Genomic DNA, 20,162 nt, shown 5'->3' with positions numbered 1-20,162 from the left:
GCATACACTCTTATTTATTTGTTTTTGGTCTGCTGTTAATCTGGCCCCTTGGTTTTGTGATATTTGGAAGTTGACCCAGATAAAAAAGTTTTGGCAGAGTAAACTTTTTGCTGAGCTCTGCCAGATTTTCGGCTTGGCCTTGCCTGCCGCCGAAACCAGTTTATTCTGGTTGTGTTGCAGCGCAGAGTCTGGGGGTGGGGGTGGAGGAACTTCAAGATGTAACTCTTAAAGCTGCAGCCTCTCTATTTACTATCTCTCTATTGAGTAGCAGCTCAACCCTCGACTTTAAACATCCACTTAATTGTAAGCTTTCACAGACTCATACAAGAAAATGAAAGGTTTTGCGGTGTCATTTCCCCCTCCCGAGTATATAATTTCCCTGTATCTAGTACTGACATAGAACAGAAAATTTAAGTGGTTAAAACTATTATAAATATGTTCATACAGCCAAAGACCTGTTTCGGTGACATTTAGTTACACTTTGACAGAAACCAGGGGATATTACAAAAGAAAAAACTTTGACTAGTGTTTTATAAGAAGCTTTCATTACAACTTTCATGTGCAATGTATGGGCAATGTGTGATGGCTATGCTTGACTTCTGACTAGAAGTTGGCATGAAGTAAACTGGAGTACGACTGTGCTGGCGTTTCAAGTGGAAGGGATTCTATTGACTGGAATGGCTATAAATGCTGTGCTGTGCAATTAATCGATACGTTGAATAGGGCACCTTTAACAGACGAGTGGCAAAGAAACGCCGACCTCGGTATGTTGTCTCGGAGGCCGAGGTGTGTGGCTGCAAGAGTGTGAGTTGAGCCTTCCCGAGTTTATCCCGCTGACCTTTCCCGTTCTGCCAAGGCTTTGCTCTCTTGCTCGGCAGTGCGATTATAAATAGAGAGGCTATCTCATACTGTAAACTTGTGCCCTCCGGTAAGGCCGGTGGGGAAAGGTTACACAAACAGTCTGCAGCGTTAGAGGAAGGTGCTTGTACACAAAGCTTCCCACTGCCAGACCCCCACCCCTCTGATTTTCCTTACCGGCAAATCCAACAGGCGAAGGGCAAACACTGCTTGCCTTTTCTATTTAATAAAGCATTATTAACAATTCCCGAAACACCAGTCCTCACCACAGAGTGCCCTATGTCCGTATATAAAATGCGTAAGATGAAACGGCTCAAAATGGTGCACTTATTTACAATCATCCAGCCAGCAATTTTTACATTTTCTGTAATCTGCAGAGGACTGTGTGCAACAAACAGAATATTAGGTCTTACTCAAGGGACTTTGGCTCTTTTACAGTATTTATTATCAAGCAGGAATTTTCCATTCCATGCAATAAACAACTTCGGGCCTTGTCTGTGTATTATTGTTCTACTCGAGCTCACATCGCCGGCTTGGGAAATTGATTTTGTTTCTTGGCCTCCGAGCGCATCACATGTGTAAAAGTTGTTGCTAGCACGCAGATTATCCATAGATTGGTAAATTATGACTTTTGCGTGAATGGTATGTGAAATCTAAAACCGTTTTGGTGGTGTGTGATTCTTGGATGAGAAAGCGAAAGAGAAAACCCCACCCAAAAACATTCCCAACACCTATTTTCGATTCGTGTCTCACGAAGGGCTGAATGACGGCAAAGAATCGGCACCCTGATTTGCTCCTTTAAGATGTCAGCCTGATGCTTCAACAACCAACCGCGTCTTCCTTGGTTTTGCAGGAAACCAGTGGGCCATGCTGACAAAGAGGTGATGGCCGCCACAGTCCTCTCATCCCTCTCCACCAGCCCTCTGGTCCTCAGCCCTACTTCTGGGACCCCAGGTAACATCAGACACTTCTCATTTCTGTCCTTCTGTCACAAAAGGACCGCATTTGCAGACCAGTGTTGGACACCACACTGGGCTACACAACTACCTTTCTACTGATGGAAGTACATGTTGATCCTTGTTCAACTGCAGGGTCTATTTTTAAGAGAACATCATGTCTTATCCAGTTGCAGACTTGTTTTATTATTTGAGAAGCTAAGGAATTAACCCCTAACACTACCTATAACCCCAACTTTTTATTTATTTATTTGTTAACCCTACATAAGCATTAATCAAAATAAAGGAGATTATGATGAATGCTAGAATAAGAGGATTCTCTTGTAACTCTTGTAATCCCTAGACCCCAGCGCATTACAAACAAAGCTCAGTTTATATTTAATTGTAGTATTGCACACTAAAAATGTCATTTAATCTGCATGAACAAGGCCATGTAAAGGTTAACTGCGGTTTAAAGGAGGAGATTTTGAGCTTGCAGACATTCTAAAAATATTCACTTTAATTCCTATGAAAATGTTTTGGTTTACTTTGCTTCAAAAAAGCTTGACCTGCTTAATAGCCTTTTCTGAAATAATTACACATATATTTAATAAAATCCCTACAGACACAAAGTTCATTATTTGGAGTACTGGTGCACATTGTTTTCCTGAGATTAAATGCGTATTATTTTACAGAGACCATACAGACAGCACTGTTTGTAATCATTCAAGGATGTGCTGTCCAAAATAGAGGATAGCCTGAACTGCTGTCCTCTCTTGGCTTAATCGATCAGGGAAGATCTTTGTGATCAATTTTATCACCTAGTGTGATGAAAAAAAAATCATTATGTGACATCAAGGATTGTCTTAAGTTCTTTAATGTTCTGCCATTTGCTATAGAGACATAAAAAGAAAAAAATACAAATTGAACAGTTTAGCAGAAGCCTTTGAATAGGAGAAGAACTGGTGTCAATTGAATAAAATTACGGAAATTAGATTTGTATTAATTGTTCATAATAAACATTTGCTTTACATTATGCTTGGGTTTCAAAAGTTCAAGTAAACATCTTCTGTATTCGTTCTTAATGTAAAGTACATGATTAGAGAGAGGAATGGCTTCAGACACTTATATGATGTGTAGAATGTGTGTTCAAGACTTTGGACTCAACCCAATCAAAACTGTGACCTCCCCGCAAAGCCAAAATTATAAACTTGTTCCCTAATCGTGTTCTGATTTATAAGTTGTAGAAGGTGGCTTATGCCAATCAGACAGGTTTGTACTTTAATTTGTAGGTAGGTCAAAGTCTTGATTCCGTCTTGCCCCTTGTGTTAAAAAGGCACACAACGTACCCGACAGAGAGAATGACGATTGTCCCTGTAATTCAATGCAGCTGTAGTTCTGGACCCAGCCAGCAGGGGGTGGAAGGAGGTCTTGTCCGCGAGTTACAGCAGCTCCACCAGCGGGAATTGGAGCTGGGACGCCAGTGACCAATCGGTGCCCTCCACACCCTCCCCTCCGCTCTCAAACGACGCCAGCAAGAGCTTCCTGCTGTCCGCCCAGAGTGATGACAACATCGAGGAATCGGAGACCACGCACTTCCTGTTTGAGGACCCCATCCCCAGGAAGAGAAAGGTGAGACCGGAAAGACTCCCCACAGGCACGGGGACGCTCTTTCTCCGTGTGAGGAAAAGCACCTGCTGAGGCTTCATCCCGGCTTCCGATTTAATTTGGTCGATCTGTTACGCTTCTTCTAAAGTGCTAAATCGCCTGAAATAATGAGCGAAACTGAGGGAAACCTCTAACCGCTTCTAATTATCATATTGAATTAGGAGTTCAACTCTTAACTGATACATCTGTGTAGCCTAGGCACATTGGCTCTTTGCTGTTTTTATCAAAATAGCTTTGAAGATGTTTGTTATACTGGAAAACTATTTCTGGAAAAAAAAAAGAGGAAGAATTGGCACCATATTTTTCCGAATGCTTGGGCCAACAGAATTCTTTGAATGTATAGTCAAAATTATTGAACAGAACTCAAGAGAGGAGGTGCCGAAACTGTGTAATGATCTGTTAATACCTCGCTGTGGCCTCCTCATGAGACAAACAGCTGAACCACACGGGCTTCCAACTCGACTGTGAATAAAAGCGCTCTGAAGCAGTGAGTTAACCATTGATCAGTGTACTGAAGCCTGTAGTAGCTATTAAGAAACTCCTTTGTTTTAATTAATGACAGGGTCCACTACTGGAGAATTCTTGCCACAGAACAAAGAACGTGTCCTAATACATGTAATGTAACAGTGTCCAACCGCTTGGAAATTTCCATCAATTTCTGTTTCCCATTAACCCCTGGGACCAGAACCATAGGTCTACTGATCAGAGAGCCCCTCCTGTATGTGAGGCACATATTTTCAGAGTTGTCCTATTGGAGGACTTCAGTTATAGCTCTTTGAGTCAAAAGGCAACCTTGTGATAAGCCTGTATTTCTTCCCTTTCCCTGGCTCTCTGAATGTCTGCTTTTTATCTTGTTAAACCTGGGAGAAACTTGTATTCAGAATATACTGAGGGAATTGCCAAGCAAACTAAAGGCTGATCTGGGTTATAATCCTGTGGCAAAACAAGTCGTTGTAAAGCACTTGCTTCTCACTAGAACCTATTGGACTTAAAAAGTTGTTATGCAATATAATTTATGAATGTGACATTACTTTGGCCACAGGACAACATGTGGAGTCCCTGTGGCATTTCAGCAGGATATACTCTCCTCTGCAAAGTGGTCATTAATTATTTATTTTTATTTTACTTTTGGAGCCGATCCAGGATTTAAATATGGATTCAATATCGAGAAGAGCAAGCCCCTTCTTTAACCTTTTTAACACTCGAACCGCCGAGATTTTGGTCTAATTACAACCGCCACACCTGCAAAATGTGCGGCCCCTTCATAAACCAGCTTTGAGATGAAAATGAAAAATAAATAGTTAGATAAAACTTAATATTTTTACTTATAAACATCACGCACAACATTTTCATTTTTTCAAAACAAGCACAACATGAATTAAATAAACTTTACGCAATAAACTGTGTAAACAGGTGTAGAAGTCTATGCAAATATCTTAGTAGACTCATACAATTATAAAACATAAATAACCCATTATAAAAATAGCATAAAACAAAAAGATAGCATCTCATGCAACATGAAAGCGCTTTGAAATGGCTCCATCTATCTATTCCAGCTGCACACAACGCTTTTCAACGCGCTTTTCAACACGACAATGCATTTTTTTCACACTGGGGCACAGACATCAAACGTTTTTGTTGCATTTATAGCAACATGGCATTGTCTTTCTCTGTGCGCCTATGGGTAGCATTGGGTGAAGGGTGAGGGGCATCTTCTCATCCTGTACAGGAACTGAATTGTAGTGTCAACAGCAGGCTAATAAACGCTAACACCACTAATAAACGCGCTCGCCCGACACCTGATACAAAAGAATAAGCAGACATGATCAAACAAGTGACTGATCAAGGCATTGATCCAGAGACCTGGGTTTGCAACATGATCAAGATTGAATTTTCTCAAGATGACTGGTTTTATTACAAAGCCCAGATTGTCGGCTATATTATATTCAATAATAGCCTACTGCATAAACTGTGTGTCCGGTGATTGAAAAATAAAGTATTTATAACTTATAAATTTGACAAGTTTACAGCTGAAACTCTGTATAGGTATTTAATTCAAATATTTAGTAACAGATAAGAATGGACATGTGGGAGAAATTCACATACAGTGAGGGAAAAAAGCATTTGATCCCCTGCTGATTTTGTACGTTTGCCCACTGACAAAGAAATGATCAGTCTATAATTTTAATGGTAGGTGTATTTTAACAGTGAGAGACAGAATAACAACAAAAAAATCCAGAAAAACGCATTTCAAAAAAGCTATAAATTGATTTGCATGTTAATGAGGGAAATAAGTATTTGATCCCCTATCAATCAGCAAGATTTCTGGCTCCCAGGTGTCTTTTATACAGGTAACTAGCTGAGATTAGGAGCACTCTCTTAAAGGGCGTGCTCCTAATCTCAGCTCGTTACCTGTATAAAAGACACCTGTCCACAGAAGCAATCAGTCAATCAGATTCCAAACTCTCCACCATGGCCAAGACCAAAGAGCTGTCCAAGGATGTCAGGGACAAGATTGTAGACCTACACAAGGCTGGAATGAGCTACAAGACCATCGCCAAGCAGCTTGGTGAGAAGGTGACAACAGTTGGTGCGATTATTTGCAAATGGAAGAAACACAAAATAACTGTCAGTCTCCCTCGGTCTGGGGCTCCATGCAAGATCTCACCTCGTGGAGTTTCAATGATCATGAGAACGGTGAGGAATCAGGCGGGAATCAGGAGGATCTTGTTAATGATCTCAAGGCAGCTGGGACCATAGTCACCAAGAAAACAATTGGTAACACACTACGCCGTGAAGGACTGAAATCCTGCAGCGCCCGCAAGGTCCCCTGTTCAAGAAAGCACATGTACAGGCCCGTCTGAAGTTTGCCAATGATCATCTGAATGATTCAGAGGAGAACTGGGTGAAAGTGTTGTGGTCAGATGAGACCAAAATCAAGCTCTTTGGCATCAACTCAGCTCGCCGTGTTTGGAGGAGGAGGAATGACCCCAAGAACACCATCCCCACCGTCAAACATGGAGGTGGAAACATTATGCTTTGGGGGTGTTTTTCTGCTAAGGGGACAGGACAACTGCACCGCATCAAAGGGACGATGGACGGGGCCATGTATCGTCAAATCTTGGGTGAGAACCTCCTTCCCTCAGCCAGGGCATTGAAAATGGGTTGTGGATGGTATTCCAGCATGACAATGACCCAAAACACACAGCCAAGGCAACAAAGGAGTGGCTCAAGAAGAAGCACATTAAGGTCCTGGAGTGGCCTAGCCAGTCTCCAGACCTTAATCCCATAGAAAATCTGTGGAGGAGCTGAAGGTTCGAGTTGCCAAACGTCAGCCTCGCAACCTTAATGACTTGGAGAGGATCTGCAAAGAGGAGTGGGACAAAATCCCTCCTGAGATGTGTGCAAACCTGGTGGCCAACTACAAGAAACGTCTGACCTCTGTGATTGCCAACAAGGGTTTTGCCACCAAGTACTAAGTCGAAGGGGTCAAATACTTATTTCCCTCATTAACATGCAAATCAATTTATAACTTTTTTGAAATGCGTTTTTTTGGATTTTTTTGTTGTTATTCTGTCTCTCACTGTTAAAATACACCTACCATTAAAATTATAGACTGATCATTTCTTTGTCAGTGGGCAAACGTACAAAATCAGCAGGGGATCAATTACTTTTTTCCCTCACTGTACTCTGAGATATTTACATTTGAATTGTAAAAGCCGTCCAAAAAGCGGCTATGGCACTGCTAGTGTTAAGTCCCATCACAATCCACAAAATGGGACGGAAAGGGTTAACCCGCTCTAGATAAACCCGTTCTTTTTTTCTCTCACCTGTGGGAAATGGTTGAAAGGAAATGTAACACACCCAGTTTCCTTCATTAAAGATTGAAATGCAGGTTTGGACTTGTTGCTGGAAAAACATTTGTAAATCAGGTCTGGCGACTTTAGAGAACTATCGCGGAGTTGACTCTAGAGCTCCGAATACCATGCGCTTTCCAACTTGCTTTCCAATTCAGAAAAATGAGGTGGTGTGGTGGGAAGGATTGTGCCGTTTTGAAGAAAGCATGCAAACTATGATAATAGAGAAATAGAGAGAAAAAAAATGTCAGGATTATGCTAATTGTTATGATCTGGAAGCAAAATGCTCTGTAGGTTTTGTGTAAATAAATACCCCTCGGCAAGGATTAGGTGAATGCTGACATAGCCTACTGCTCCATTTACAAAAGACTCACTTGTCAGAAATCATGTTTGCTTTGGGATTACGACAAATTGCACTCGTTGATACAGAGAGAGTATTCAATCTCGTCCAGATGACTTGTGCAGACATGTCAAATTATATCTTAGATCTTCTTTCTGTTTGTAGGGGGTGCTGCACTTTAACTTATATTGTGATGCCTGCTGGCTAATCAAGGCCTTAGTTTATTTATAGCCCGAAAGGCCTATACATTATAATGTATATGTGTTTGTTTTATTTATTTATTTCACTTTTAATTAATAATATGCCATTATGGTAATCTCTCTGTTTTGTGTGTGTGTGTGTTTGTGTGTGGAGAATACTTTTATTGTAATTAAGCTTGGGAAATATTCGGTAGGCCTGAAAGTTTAGTATAACGTGATTGTGGGAATTGATCACAACCACATGACCACATCATGGGATCTTTAGTGATAGTTTGTGGACCATGTGGTGGTGTTACCATTGCCAGATGGGCTGTCCAGCTGAAAAGGCCTGGGGAGATCCCTAAATATACTGATCCCTTTCGGTCTGTTACTGTTTACATTACAGCCAATTTCCCTTGTATAATCTTGTTTACAAGTTGATTGCACTAGTCGTTATAATGACACATGCAGATGAGCCAATCACCCTGGCAGGTGGCTTTGTTTCATTCATCCGAATTGCAGAATTTAAATCGACGAGGGCCTGAGGGTTTCCGTCTCTTTGAAAGTCTTCAGAGCTTGTGTTTTGCTCAGGCAGGGGTTGGGGCAGCTCTGGTTGAAACAGCTCAGTGACCCTTTTTGGTTGGTTGGTTTGTTTCTTTTGTAGAATTCCATGAAGGTGATGTTCAAATGCTTGTGGAAGAACTGTGAAAAAGTCCTGAGCACCTCCTCCGGCATCCAGAGGCATATCCGCACTCTGCACCTCGGGTAGGTCTACGAAGAACGAGTGGAAGCTCGCCATCAACAAAATATACTTTATTTATTTCCATACTTCAGTTTTAAGAAACACAAATGTATAATAAAATGTTTAGAAATTTAACGTAATGCTCCCTTTAGCTTGTACCTTATCATAGTAAAAATTTGCCTGATATTTAAAAAAAGCAGATTCACACAAAATGACACTCTGCTGTAACTAATATTGATATGCACTGGACATGTGAGCTTTAGAAATGTATGAATATTGCCTTTGTTGCTCTGGCACAACTATTGAACCCATGCGGAAAATCGATCCTCTTCGAACTGATCAACTGAGTCTAAGAAGTTTACTTTATCTCTAACTTCCAGGAAAATATGGAAATGGTAAGAAATCGCCATCTGAAAGCATGTATTGTTGTTCCCTGAGAAAACGGGTTCATTAGCAGTGTGTTTTCCAAAAGTGTAGATCATGTGAAGTGTTACTGAACACTGACGACCCCTGCTGGTGAAGATGTTACAGAAGGAAATAGTCACTGTTTCCTTGGGGAATTTGTCTTAGAAAGAGGTCTTGCCACTGTAGATCAGTGTGGAGTCCCCACCCCTCATTGTGGTGCCATTTCCTCAACTGGAAAGAGTCACTAAGAGTCATTGCTCATGTCACACAGCTTTGTTAATAACGGTCTAGTAATATTACCTGTTATAAAACCTCCTGCACTGTGGAGAAATCATAACCTGCCTGACTAGACTCAGCCAATAAGTTCGTACAGTTTTTCTGCTGCCTCTGGCATGTTTAAGACAAGAGTGATTTTCCTGCTGCCCCATCGAGATCGGGCAGAAACCCCCCACAGTTGGTAGGCTGCCAGTGGATGAGTGCCCCTCCTAGTGTCCCGGGTCTCACCTCTCTCCTGCGGCTGCGCTCTCCCGCCAGGCGCAATGGAGACTCGGACTACAGCGACGGAGAGGAGGACTTCTACTACTCGGAGATCGAGGTGAACATGGACACGCTGTCGGAGGGGCTCTCCAGCCTGACGCCCACCTCGCCCACCACCATCGGCCCCCCGCCCGTCTTCCCGCCGCCCGAGCTGCCCCACTCGGAGCCTGCACTAATCAGCCCCCGGCGAGGACGGCCCCAGACGCCGCTGAGCCAATCGGCACCCTCCACGCTCTGCCATATCCGCACTGACCACGCCTACCAGGTACCAACGCCCTGACCTTTCACCCCCACCCGACCTTATTGGCCAGGCTTTCGCTGCTCTCTCCCGTCGAATGTGTGCTCTGTCCTTCAGCGCTTCTAAACAAAGCGGCCTGTTGCTTTGGTTCAGTCTAATTTGTCATGTTTTTGGTCTAGTTTGTAGTTTTTCTTAGCCCATCCAGTGTCTAATGTTTTTTTTTTTTTTTATCATTCTCTCCTGTTGGTTGAATTAATGTTAAAGAATCATTTTTAGTTGTACAGTAATTTAACATAAAGAAAAGGAATTAGCCATTTCCAAAATATACTGTTGGCAAAGGGATCTTGCTAACCAGGACTTTCTGCATTGCATTTTGAAGGAAATAACTTTTCTAAACCGTAACGGTAAGTGCGTTTGCGTTTGTGCTGTCCAGTATGTGGCTTGGCATGGCACGTTTCCTGCACAGTGCAGTATTTCCACACTTAACTGCGCTGTGTTTTTCAGGCAACTGCTCCTGTGAGCATTCCTGTATCTTCAAAGTTCATACCAAGTGAGAATGGGATCAGTATTTCCTGGCAGTCCCCTCCCGTCATTTTTAAAGGGTCACCGGTGAGCAGGCACACTCTTGATAGCTCTTTTGTTTCTGTCTCTTGTGTGTATTGAAATAGTAGACGTTCGCTCAAATCATGTTAGCTTAAGCCTAGCGCCAAACCAATTTCCAGTGTATATGAATGCAAATAGCGATTTTGCCTCAACCATTCTGAAACAGCAGCAGTTTCCTTTTTCGCTTTGTATCTGTTTACTCACTGACACTAAACGTAAAGAGTAAGTCATGCAGAAGGAAAATAAAGGGCGGCTCCAGCCAGTGCTCTCCTCTCTATTCCTAGCTCTTGTTATACATGAGCAGCTATGAGAAATAGAGAGAATATTTGCTCATCCAGAACGCGTTTGTGTTCTCTGTGAGAGCGGTGGACATGTGAAGCATGCTTTTGCACGAGTTCCTGTTTCCTGTTGATCGAGTGCTCATGCCAGAAAGTACTAATCTAAAACAGTGGCTAACTTTGTTCTCAATCTCTTGGTAAATGATTAGCTGTAGGTTAAAACCAGGATGTATTCTTTTTATAAATAGATCTTCTGTTTATTTTCTTTTTCTATGTCTATTTCCATAAGGGAAAAAACAAACTTAGTGGGCCGAGTTTTTCAGACTTTACTATCTGTGATTATTTCTATAAGCATTGTTTTATTCACTTGTAGAGTACAACATATTTCTGTGACTGTTTAGTGATATTGGGTTTTTACCTCACATGAAGTTGTTTACTGGTCAGTGACTCAGACCTCTTGTTCCTTATAGGGCCCGGTAACTCACATTCGCACGGTGAGCACCGGGGAGAAACGGCAGCCTCTTCAGCATGCTACTATTGCCAAGACACACACCGCTCCCCCCGTCACACCCAAGTCCTCCACAGGAACTAGGTAACACAGCCCAGCCTGTACACTTTATTTCTTTTGAAAAACTTGGGATTTGGTTACTGGCCCATACCTGGTGGGTAATGGCATCTACACTTCTCTGTTAATTAAAGGAAATGGAATAGGGTGCTGCTGCATTCACCATACTAAACAAAAACTGTGTACTGCAGTGTTTACAAACGAGGTTCATGCCAGAATGCCATACAGGCCCTTGTCAAGCCTGCGTTAATCACGATTATGGGGCAACAAAAGCAAAACTAGAATGTATTGCAGCTCTTTAATTATCTTGCTTAAAAAAAATTCCTTACTTGGGCTTGGGCAATACAAACTCAAGCCTGTCAGTGAGCTGTAAAACAAAGGATGGCACTTGGCCATTTAGGAAGAGCGCGCACCGAAAACAGTTGTTACGGGGCAAAGAATGGCTTTTCACACACTCCCTCGCCTCCCCTCAGTGGAAGGCGAGCCCTTTTCCCCACATCCCCACTGATACAATACTAGTCTACGTCACAATAAACAGTACAGCGGTTGTCGGAGGGGAGCTTATTTCGGGTTTCAGGTTTTCCTCTTAGACAGCCCTTGAAAACCCTCGTTACAGTCAACGAAAACAGGATGTCGTCGGTTGGCAGGGGGGGATATACATTTATTCTAAAAATGTGTTTTAATTGGCACCACCAAACCTGTATTTCTGCCCTCACCGAAAATAGCCACTTGAGCTTCAGCTGTCCCAAAATCCCTTGACATGCCAAGACCCTGTCGCTTTGCCATTGAGGTTGCAGTTATAAACTCCATAACTGAAGCACCGTAACATTTTCTCAAGATGTCGAAGTAAATGCTGGCAGACATTTGTCCATTTCTCACCACCCCCCAGTTTTAACCTTGACCTCCAAAGGTGAGAGGCCAGCAATGATAAGGAAATGTAGGATTTACCGGAGTCTAAAGTATACACTCCCCAGATCAAGAGAATACCCGTTCGTCTCCAGCCAATGGTGTTCACGTGTGTGAAGCAGAAAACCTATCCTCACCCACCAACTCTTGGATTGCTGCTTGGTATCCACCCTTCTCTGCCCACTCTGACAGCGGCTTCTCTTTCTAGGAAGCCCCGTGGGGAAGCAAAGAAGTGCCGGAAGGTGTACGGCATGGAGAAGAAAGACATGTGGTGCACTGCATGCCGCTGGAAAAAGGCCTGCCAGCGATTTATTGACTGAACCCGGCTCTTTCTGAAGTTCGTACTCTAAGACAGGCTGCCTCTGCAATCTGGTGTAGTTCACTCAAAAACGAAGCGCCGCCGCACGACGCATCTGTCTGCGAAAGCGAAAAGCGTGTTCTTCCAGGATCCGGGTGCGCGGACCCGACAGAGACTTCTCTCTGACATCTTATGGCTTTTGCTAAAGCTAAAGGACAAACATTACGAAACACGTTACGAAAAAAACTAAAAAATATCACAAAACAAAAATGTAAAAAAAAAAAAAAACTAAAAAAAACGCATTGGCTTGGGCAGCATTGTTTGTTCTTTTTTAGGTGAACATTTTGCAAAGCTTCTCACAGTAAAGAAAACTAATTCACACACTTTGTAATGTACTGGTTTTGTATTTTCTAATTTTACACATCTTACTGGTTTTAAACTTTTTTCAATTATACTTTTTAGTTTGAAATGTATAGACTTTAACTCTTGACATCATTTGGAACTATTCAATTTTAAGTTTAACTTTCCAGCTGTCATTTAAAAAAATGCAATCACACTTATCTGTATCACAGTATCAAGCTTTTACAATCTTCTCCTTTTTTCGTCAGTTTTCCTGAATCAAACGTCGTCTTTTTGGGAAGCAAATAATACACGTCAGGTCTGCTTTACGCATGTGTAGAAACTGCTCCACTACAATAGATTTAATTTCCATTGCAGCTCAGTATATTCATAAGATTCTGCATTAGATGATTTGGTTCATCTCCAAATAAGCCGTTAAGTACGTCAAGTATACTTTGATCTTATGAAGCTATGAAAATCGCACTATATTTTTGATAAAATATTTGTTTTGTTTGTTTATTAGTAACGCTGATGTTTTTCTTTCTAAGCTATGCAGTATTAAGTTAGTAATTACTTTATTTCTTTCCACAAGTGTTATTTTAGTAGTCCTGTATATGTTTTTTGCTTGACGTTGAATTGGCTTGAATTGATGTTGAGATGGACTGCTAACCTTTCGGAGATGCATTCATCGGGTAAACAATTTTCAGTTAAAGGAAAGGGATTTATTTTCTGAAAGCTTTTAAAAACCAGTATTTTTGCATTCCTTATTTCAGGAACCATGTCTAAAACACACACACACACATACCCACACTTATTTGTATAAATTTTGAAGGGGTTATTTGCTTCCCATAAAGTTAACTCGGACTGGAGTCTCAGTCAATATGACTGACAATAAGACAACACAGTTGCATAAAAGTGGGCTCGTACGTTTAGTAGTTTTATTTGGCTTCATGCTTCATTGATTTATATACTCTCAGCTCTTACTATTGGATTTTCTTTTGTATATGAAATATGTACATTCATACAGTATATCCAAGTTGCAGATTTTGGGGAATCTGAGAAATGATATACAGTGCTGCCTGTCAATACACCACGAACACTGATTTGAACTGTTCCTATAAAGATGTCCTGACAGAAGCCCGTCTGATCAGCAATGTTTTGTGATACCCCAGCATTAGAAACAAGTTCTCAGTGTTACTTGTTGGCACATCAAGACCACCTGAGGTTTGTGGCTGACCTGCAGCTTTTCTGCACCGAGAAGCGGATACCGTTTAAGCCCGTATGATAAAACTATCTTCTCTGCTCAGCTCGAGCTCTTTCCTGCGTTATTCAGTTTCACTTCCTACGCACTCTTTGTACGGACAGTTCAAAGCTGTGTTCTTATTAGCAGTTCTAGAGAGAAGAGCACTATTCTAGGGTGGAAACTTCATTGAGTGCCAATGGGTAAAGTGAACCTCATTGAATTGCACTAACTTGTACTGCACAAAGATATATTTTTATGTGGATTTTTTTTATAAGCAGAATTTTGAAGATGTTAACGTGAGAGTCGTTCAATCGTCACTGCCTGCCTTGTGTTTTGTTTTGTTTTGTGTTTTTGCAGGAGAACAGATAAGTGGGTCCAGTTACAGTTAATAAGCTTTTGGCACAAACGGGGGTCTTATTTTTGGGTTCCCGATCAAAAATGGAACGGGCTTTGAAACCAACAAACGTTTCTGTTACTCTTTGGAAGAATCAGCCGTGAAAGTGCCTCAGAACAGTAGGCAAAAGTAGACTTGACATTATCTTAGGAATATAGAAAACAAAATATAAACAGCCATCTACCAGTCACCTTTTAATGAGATTCAATCATGTTATTTATTATTAATTGGACAGCGGCAGATCTGAAAGACATTTTACCTTTTTAAAAGACCTGAATAATAATTCTTGCATTTGATTTTGCATACAGCTGTTCAGTTGCTGTAACACGGACACTTTCCTGGCTCTTTAGTAATCTTCTGGTCTTGCTAATCCTAACTGTCAGACTCTGTGGCAATTTTCACTCAAGCACCTTCCCCTCTCTGGCTGCACGAAGTCATCAGGTTAGCAATCTGTCAGACACTGGCTGTGTTAACTAGCAAGTCGGCCGTTGCCTTCCTTTAATTCCTCCCTGTGGCTGACATTGCGGCTGACATTGCAGACGCAGTCACGACCATGTAATGTGAATGAGACTAAACCAGAGTGACTCCGATTCTGTCCGCACATTCACGGCTGAGCGGTGATCATGTAGAACTTCTCAGGTTGACTGTCAACATCGTCCCAATCTGTTCCAATGGCGGGAATCGAAGACCTTGAAATGGGTGCACTGACGATTAACGATCATTATATGTACAGTTTTGGATTTTCGAAAGTACAATACGTATCGGAAACCATTGTTTTCTTTTTTTTTGTAATATAAAATTTGAATCTTGGTTTTTGTTTTAATAGGCATTGCTTGGGTGATTGTTGCAGATTTCTATAAAAAAAGGAGAAAAGATAACAGCCCTAGTGAAGACAACCATGTAAATATTCAATGTATATTATCTTTAGAAGACGAACACAAACGAAAGAAATGATTTTGATGAATGTAAAAAGCCTATCTCCGATATTGTTTCTGTGAAGCTGGTCTTAGGAGTGTGCCGGAGCAGTCTTCAGTGTATCTGACAGCCGTGGTTACAGTACGTACAGTTGTCATATGATGTCAACTGCATAAAACTGCACAGTACAGCTAAAATGATGACAAGATGAGTCAAAAGACTTGCTGTTCGATTCAGTTCAGCATCTTTGAATGATGTCACGATTTGACCAAGTTTGTTTCACCTTACCGGCAAACGGTATTGGCAATGAATTGAGATTTGCATAATGTTTGACAGACCCCAGAATCCAATACCTGAGAATCCCGACTCTCAGCCCTTTGCACTTATGTCTGCCGCAAAGACCTCAGGCTGCTCCCAGAAGACTCCGTTTAATCCTCCTCTGCGCACATTCCTAGCAGCATTCTCTCCTTTTCGATCTGTGGCATCCCTGTTGGGTTCCCCTCTGTGTTTTTAAAGTTTGTTTGACTATAATTGCTTGAGCAGTGAGCAAGCAGGCTGTGGATCGCTGTTTCCACAATCCTGCATAAACCAGGATGTTAAGCTAACCGAACCCAAGCAATGTGCAGAAAAAGTAAATGTCAGTTTTTGAATGTTGTTGCTGTCGTTGAATCCAAGACGGCAGCCAACCAATAAGGTGTAAAAGAACCAGCTTTTTTTTTTATGGCAGCTCCTCATGAGAACAGGACTCTCAAATTTGTGCTTTTTCTGTCATTTTTTTGTGTTTTGTCATTGTGTTGTGCTTTTTTGCAGTCGGTGTTACACTGAGCATTGCCTCAGATGAACTGACTTCTTTCTTTGTAATCGTGATGTGTCTTGTTTTATTAAGTCTAACTAGAAGTTGGCACGTCCGGCACTACTTCTGGTAAAAGATTTCAAGTTGAATGAATTATATTGAGTTATAAACTCACCTGACTGTTTAGGATTTGGCCTGTATCTCTGTTGTACACAACTCTGAGGTCTAAATATAGTTAAGGTTTGCTTCGGCCAAACATGTTGCAGAATAATCAAGATTTAGGTTTTTGCCACCCGGCCAAAACTCAGGTCAATTTAGTGATTAGTTAATAAATAAATTCATATTTTTTCTGCTCAATCATGCTATAAGCGCTGCATAACTGCAAACAGGTGTTTAATTGATATAAAAGGGATATATCCTTATTGAAATGATTTTAGGGACTGGTTTAACATTACAATTTCAGATGGCAGACCTAAGCAAAAGTGAACCTTAGCTTGTAGCACAGCTGCGTCAGTGTAGTCGTATGGCAAGATGCTTTAGCGTACTGTTATTCAAGTACAGTTTAGTGTAGACTTATTCTTTATGGAAATGAGTCTGTTAACATCACCAGTTTTAATATTTTTAACATAAATTGTCACTAGATTGACTTTTAACATTTTTGTTCTATTCAGCTGTTTTGTATCAATGCCAATGTTTTATATCAATTTAGAAGAAAGGGTAAGCTTAAATTGACTTTATATGAGATGGGGATATTGTATATAATTTTGACAAACTCTGTACAAAGAATGCCAACAACCGGAATACTATTCAATTTTTCAAGTGGTTGGTTTTAATCAGTATTTGAAGAACAGCAATTTATACCAAAGTTTTGTGTATCTGTGTGTGCGTTTCTATGTTTGTTTGTTTTTTCCCATGCAATCTGCTTTAAAGACAAAAAAAGAAGAAAACATTGTTTTGTTATTTCAAACTGATCTGTCATATTTTTCTATAATGTCTATGTGAAGATCTGTACTAAGAGATCATAAGTGGTGTTACACATGCAATTTTCTTTTGTCAGATATCCTCTGTTGATTTCAGTTGAAATGTTATAATGCCAACAAGTTTAATCTGATGTTATATATTCAATGGTAGTAATTTAAGATTCTGTTCAAACACTGGGCCTATATGAAGTACAAACGTGAAATATTTTCTGATCACCACAAAATAAGTGTAGAAAAAAGGTTTAGAAAACAAAAACTTATTCTAGATGCTCTGCAGTAGGGACAGAACATAAAAAAAGAACTCTTGAAAAAAGTTGATGCCTACAATGTGATCATCATAAGCTATGTTTCCATCCACTTCTCGAACTTACCTTGTGCGAAAATTCTTAAGTCCGCATAAAAATGATATGTGCATTTTCCAAACCAATATGCGTTTCCATCCAACTGACTTGTAGCAAATAAAAAATGTAAAAATTTAAATATTTAAAAGTAATTTCCTGCAAAAGCACTTTTTTCACATTAACACAAACTTAGTCGTCGGACGAACCTGTTTCCACTGGCGTTTGTTGCGTAACAGACTACATTGACGTATAAAAATCCACCTCTGTCAAACGTAAAAACATTTGATCGATGTTTCCGACATTCAATCAACTTTTGCTGTTTCCATCATGCCTGTCGTAAAGTTATTTTATTCGGCAGAACTTTTATCACAACAAAAGGCTTGATGGAAACCTGACTATAATGGGATCTTTTTCAAAAATAGCGTTTTCTTCTAGTTTTTTAGTCAAAACTGGCTGTTCATGATCGTGTGAATCACTTACAAAAGACAACGCGGCAAAGTAAAAGCCCCAAATCAGTTGCGTTATTTCCTAACGTGGGCAGCTCAGCTTCGATAGATTTGAATGTGACTTCATTGCTATCATAAGGTGGATTTGGCAAGTTCTACAAAGCCATCCTTTAGAAGCTGTGTTGAAAGACCTCAGACGGAGCTTCACGGCCTGCGAGGGAAAGAGAGGGTTGTTCTCCCACACGCCGGTCAATGACACAGCTCTGACGCTTGGTCTGAAGGTGGTTGAGTCTAGAATGAACCACACAGGTACGGGTGGCTCCCTGCCTCAGCACTTTTACTGTGTAAATGAAATCACATGTGCAGCTTTAGCAGTTTTTGCAATCCGGTGCTGTGGGAGTGAGGGCCTGTAGGGGCTGGAATCCAAACCACAACGTTTAATGTGAATCTAACAGTATTTAAGTGTCGTCTTTTGTTTTTCATTTTTCAAAGTCTGAGGGAAAACAAATGGCAAAAAACAAAATGTATGTTAACACTACTTATGTCTTTGATTACAATGGTGCCTTGAAGTATCACAGTCGACTGTTTTTGAAGCATACTGAAATACAGCTATTTGGAGCTGGACAGAATTTCCTAAAGCAATATTAAAGCCACTCTTAAAACAACAACAATAATACAAAATAACAATATCTAGAGTTGATATGCATTTCCCTAAAAATATATAAATTGGTGTGCAGAAATGCTTTTATTTCCAACATTGTATGAAAAATCACATCATAACAACTAGATCTAGAATACATTGCCGTTCACTTTCTTAAAGAACCTTAGATGTTTTGAACTTCTAGGATAGATATTAATTGAATCCATCTGATATATAATTTTCCATATTTTGTTTAATTCCAAAAACCTGTATTTTTAGATGTTTCACAAATGCATCAGTCAGGATACATTCTTTGGGACTGATTTAAAGTTAAAGGGCTTTTTTACCTGCGTTCTTTGCATTAATCTGGACTTTGCAATTCTCACTTTCTGGTAAACAAAATGAATGTATTTTATTTTTTTCTTTCCATGTCTGTTTTGTTTGTAACATGTTGAAACATTTGAAATGTGTAGCTCTTCTGAGTATTATGTGAAAACAAAAATAAACAAACAAAATGTATGCATGTCACATCCTTTTTCCCAGGAACTAAAACTGAAATTGATTTAATGAAACCCGCAAGACCCGGCAAGTAGCAGGGAATCTGACTCTGAACTCTCTGAAGGCTTTTTGTAATGTCTTTTCTTAAAAAACAGTAGCATTTTTATGCAAATAATACCTCCAGGGTGGTATCAGTCATTTTATAATAGAAGCTAAAAGAAATGCAGGCATCAGAAAATACCTATTTATGTATAAAGAAAGAAAGGCAAAAATGAGAATCTAACTTGGTTCTACAGTTCATTCTACAGTTCGTTCTTGGTTCATTTCGCCCTTCTGACGATCGTCCAGGTTCGAGACTTTCCTGCTCATTGTGACGGAGCTAGTTGATCCATAGAGAAACAGTCTTTGAGATATGAAACGACACAGATGTCTTCTTGCGGGTGTCATTAACCAAGGAAAGGGGAAAAAAAAAAAACATTCCAAGAACTTTACATATTAATGTGTTTCAGCAGTTTTACCAGTTCAAAATAGGCTTTTTTTATATATATATATATATATAAATGCACTTTTGATGAAAGAAAAAAATGTATTATGTTTTGTATTCTCCTCCTGTAGAGTGTGAGGAAGAAGCGCAGAATGTTATTTTGATACATACACCTTGCTGTTGAATTAAAACTTTGAAGCAGACTGGTATTGCATGAGCCGTTTTTTATTTGAACCCAAATCACGGTGTCTCAACAGTTTCCACTTGCTAAATTTGTGCGTATAAACTTTTACAATATCTTTTAGGAACTCCAGAGGTAAGAAAGTTAATGTATAAACACATGGCTTGCTCTCTCTACACACTGAAAGGTTTTTAAAGGGACAACAAGGTGTCTAGAATAAATGTATATCAGTTTTATCACTTTACAATATGGTGCTCTTTGACGCCCTCATGTGTCTAAAAGTATGCATGTTGTCTTGTGGTAAATAACTGAAAGTGCGTACGTATTTTTTTTTCAACATTTAGTCGACTCATTTCAGATTCATCATTACAAGTGTTTTTCCTGTGTTTTTTATAACCACAAAATGTAATTTTCTCGCTAATTTATTTTCCCCCAAATCCTTTAATATAAAGGTATGTAACTCATGCATCTTTACTGGGGGGAGAAAATCCTCTTTTCA

The 20,162-nt window shown here is 40.2% G+C and overlaps 1 protein-coding gene across 2 annotated transcripts in view; it reads left to right on the top strand.

The window, feature by feature from the left end:
* The window catches only part of slc2a4rg (SLC2A4 regulator), a 46,094-nt gene extending 26,409 nt beyond the window's left edge, over positions 1–19,685 (top strand). The window contains exons 3-9 of one of the 2 annotated variants that reach the window (XM_066702372.1): positions 1,712–1,812; positions 3,184–3,425; positions 8,502–8,602; positions 9,519–9,786; positions 10,264–10,368; positions 11,111–11,232; positions 12,320–19,685. In XM_066702372.1, coding sequence (XP_066558469.1) covers positions 1,712–1,812; positions 3,184–3,425; positions 8,502–8,602; positions 9,519–9,786; positions 10,264–10,368; positions 11,111–11,232; positions 12,320–12,431 — 1,051 coding nt within the window. In that variant the 3' untranslated portion in view covers positions 12,432–19,685. The remainder of the gene's footprint in view (positions 1–1,711; positions 1,813–3,183; positions 3,426–8,501; positions 8,603–9,518; positions 9,787–10,263; positions 10,369–11,110; positions 11,233–12,319) is intronic. The other variant, XM_066702373.1, reaches the window with a different exon arrangement.
* The last annotated feature ends 477 nt before the right edge of the window (positions 19,686–20,162 follow it).

This window comes from Amia ocellicauda, chromosome 4 (assembly GCF_036373705.1).
Source record: "Amia ocellicauda isolate fAmiCal2 chromosome 4, fAmiCal2.hap1, whole genome shotgun sequence".
Lineage (NCBI taxonomy): Eukaryota > Metazoa > Chordata > Actinopteri > Amiiformes > Amiidae > Amia > Amia ocellicauda.
The sequence above is the reverse complement of the archived record's forward strand: the minus strand, read 5'-3'. Positions and strand labels throughout refer to the sequence as shown.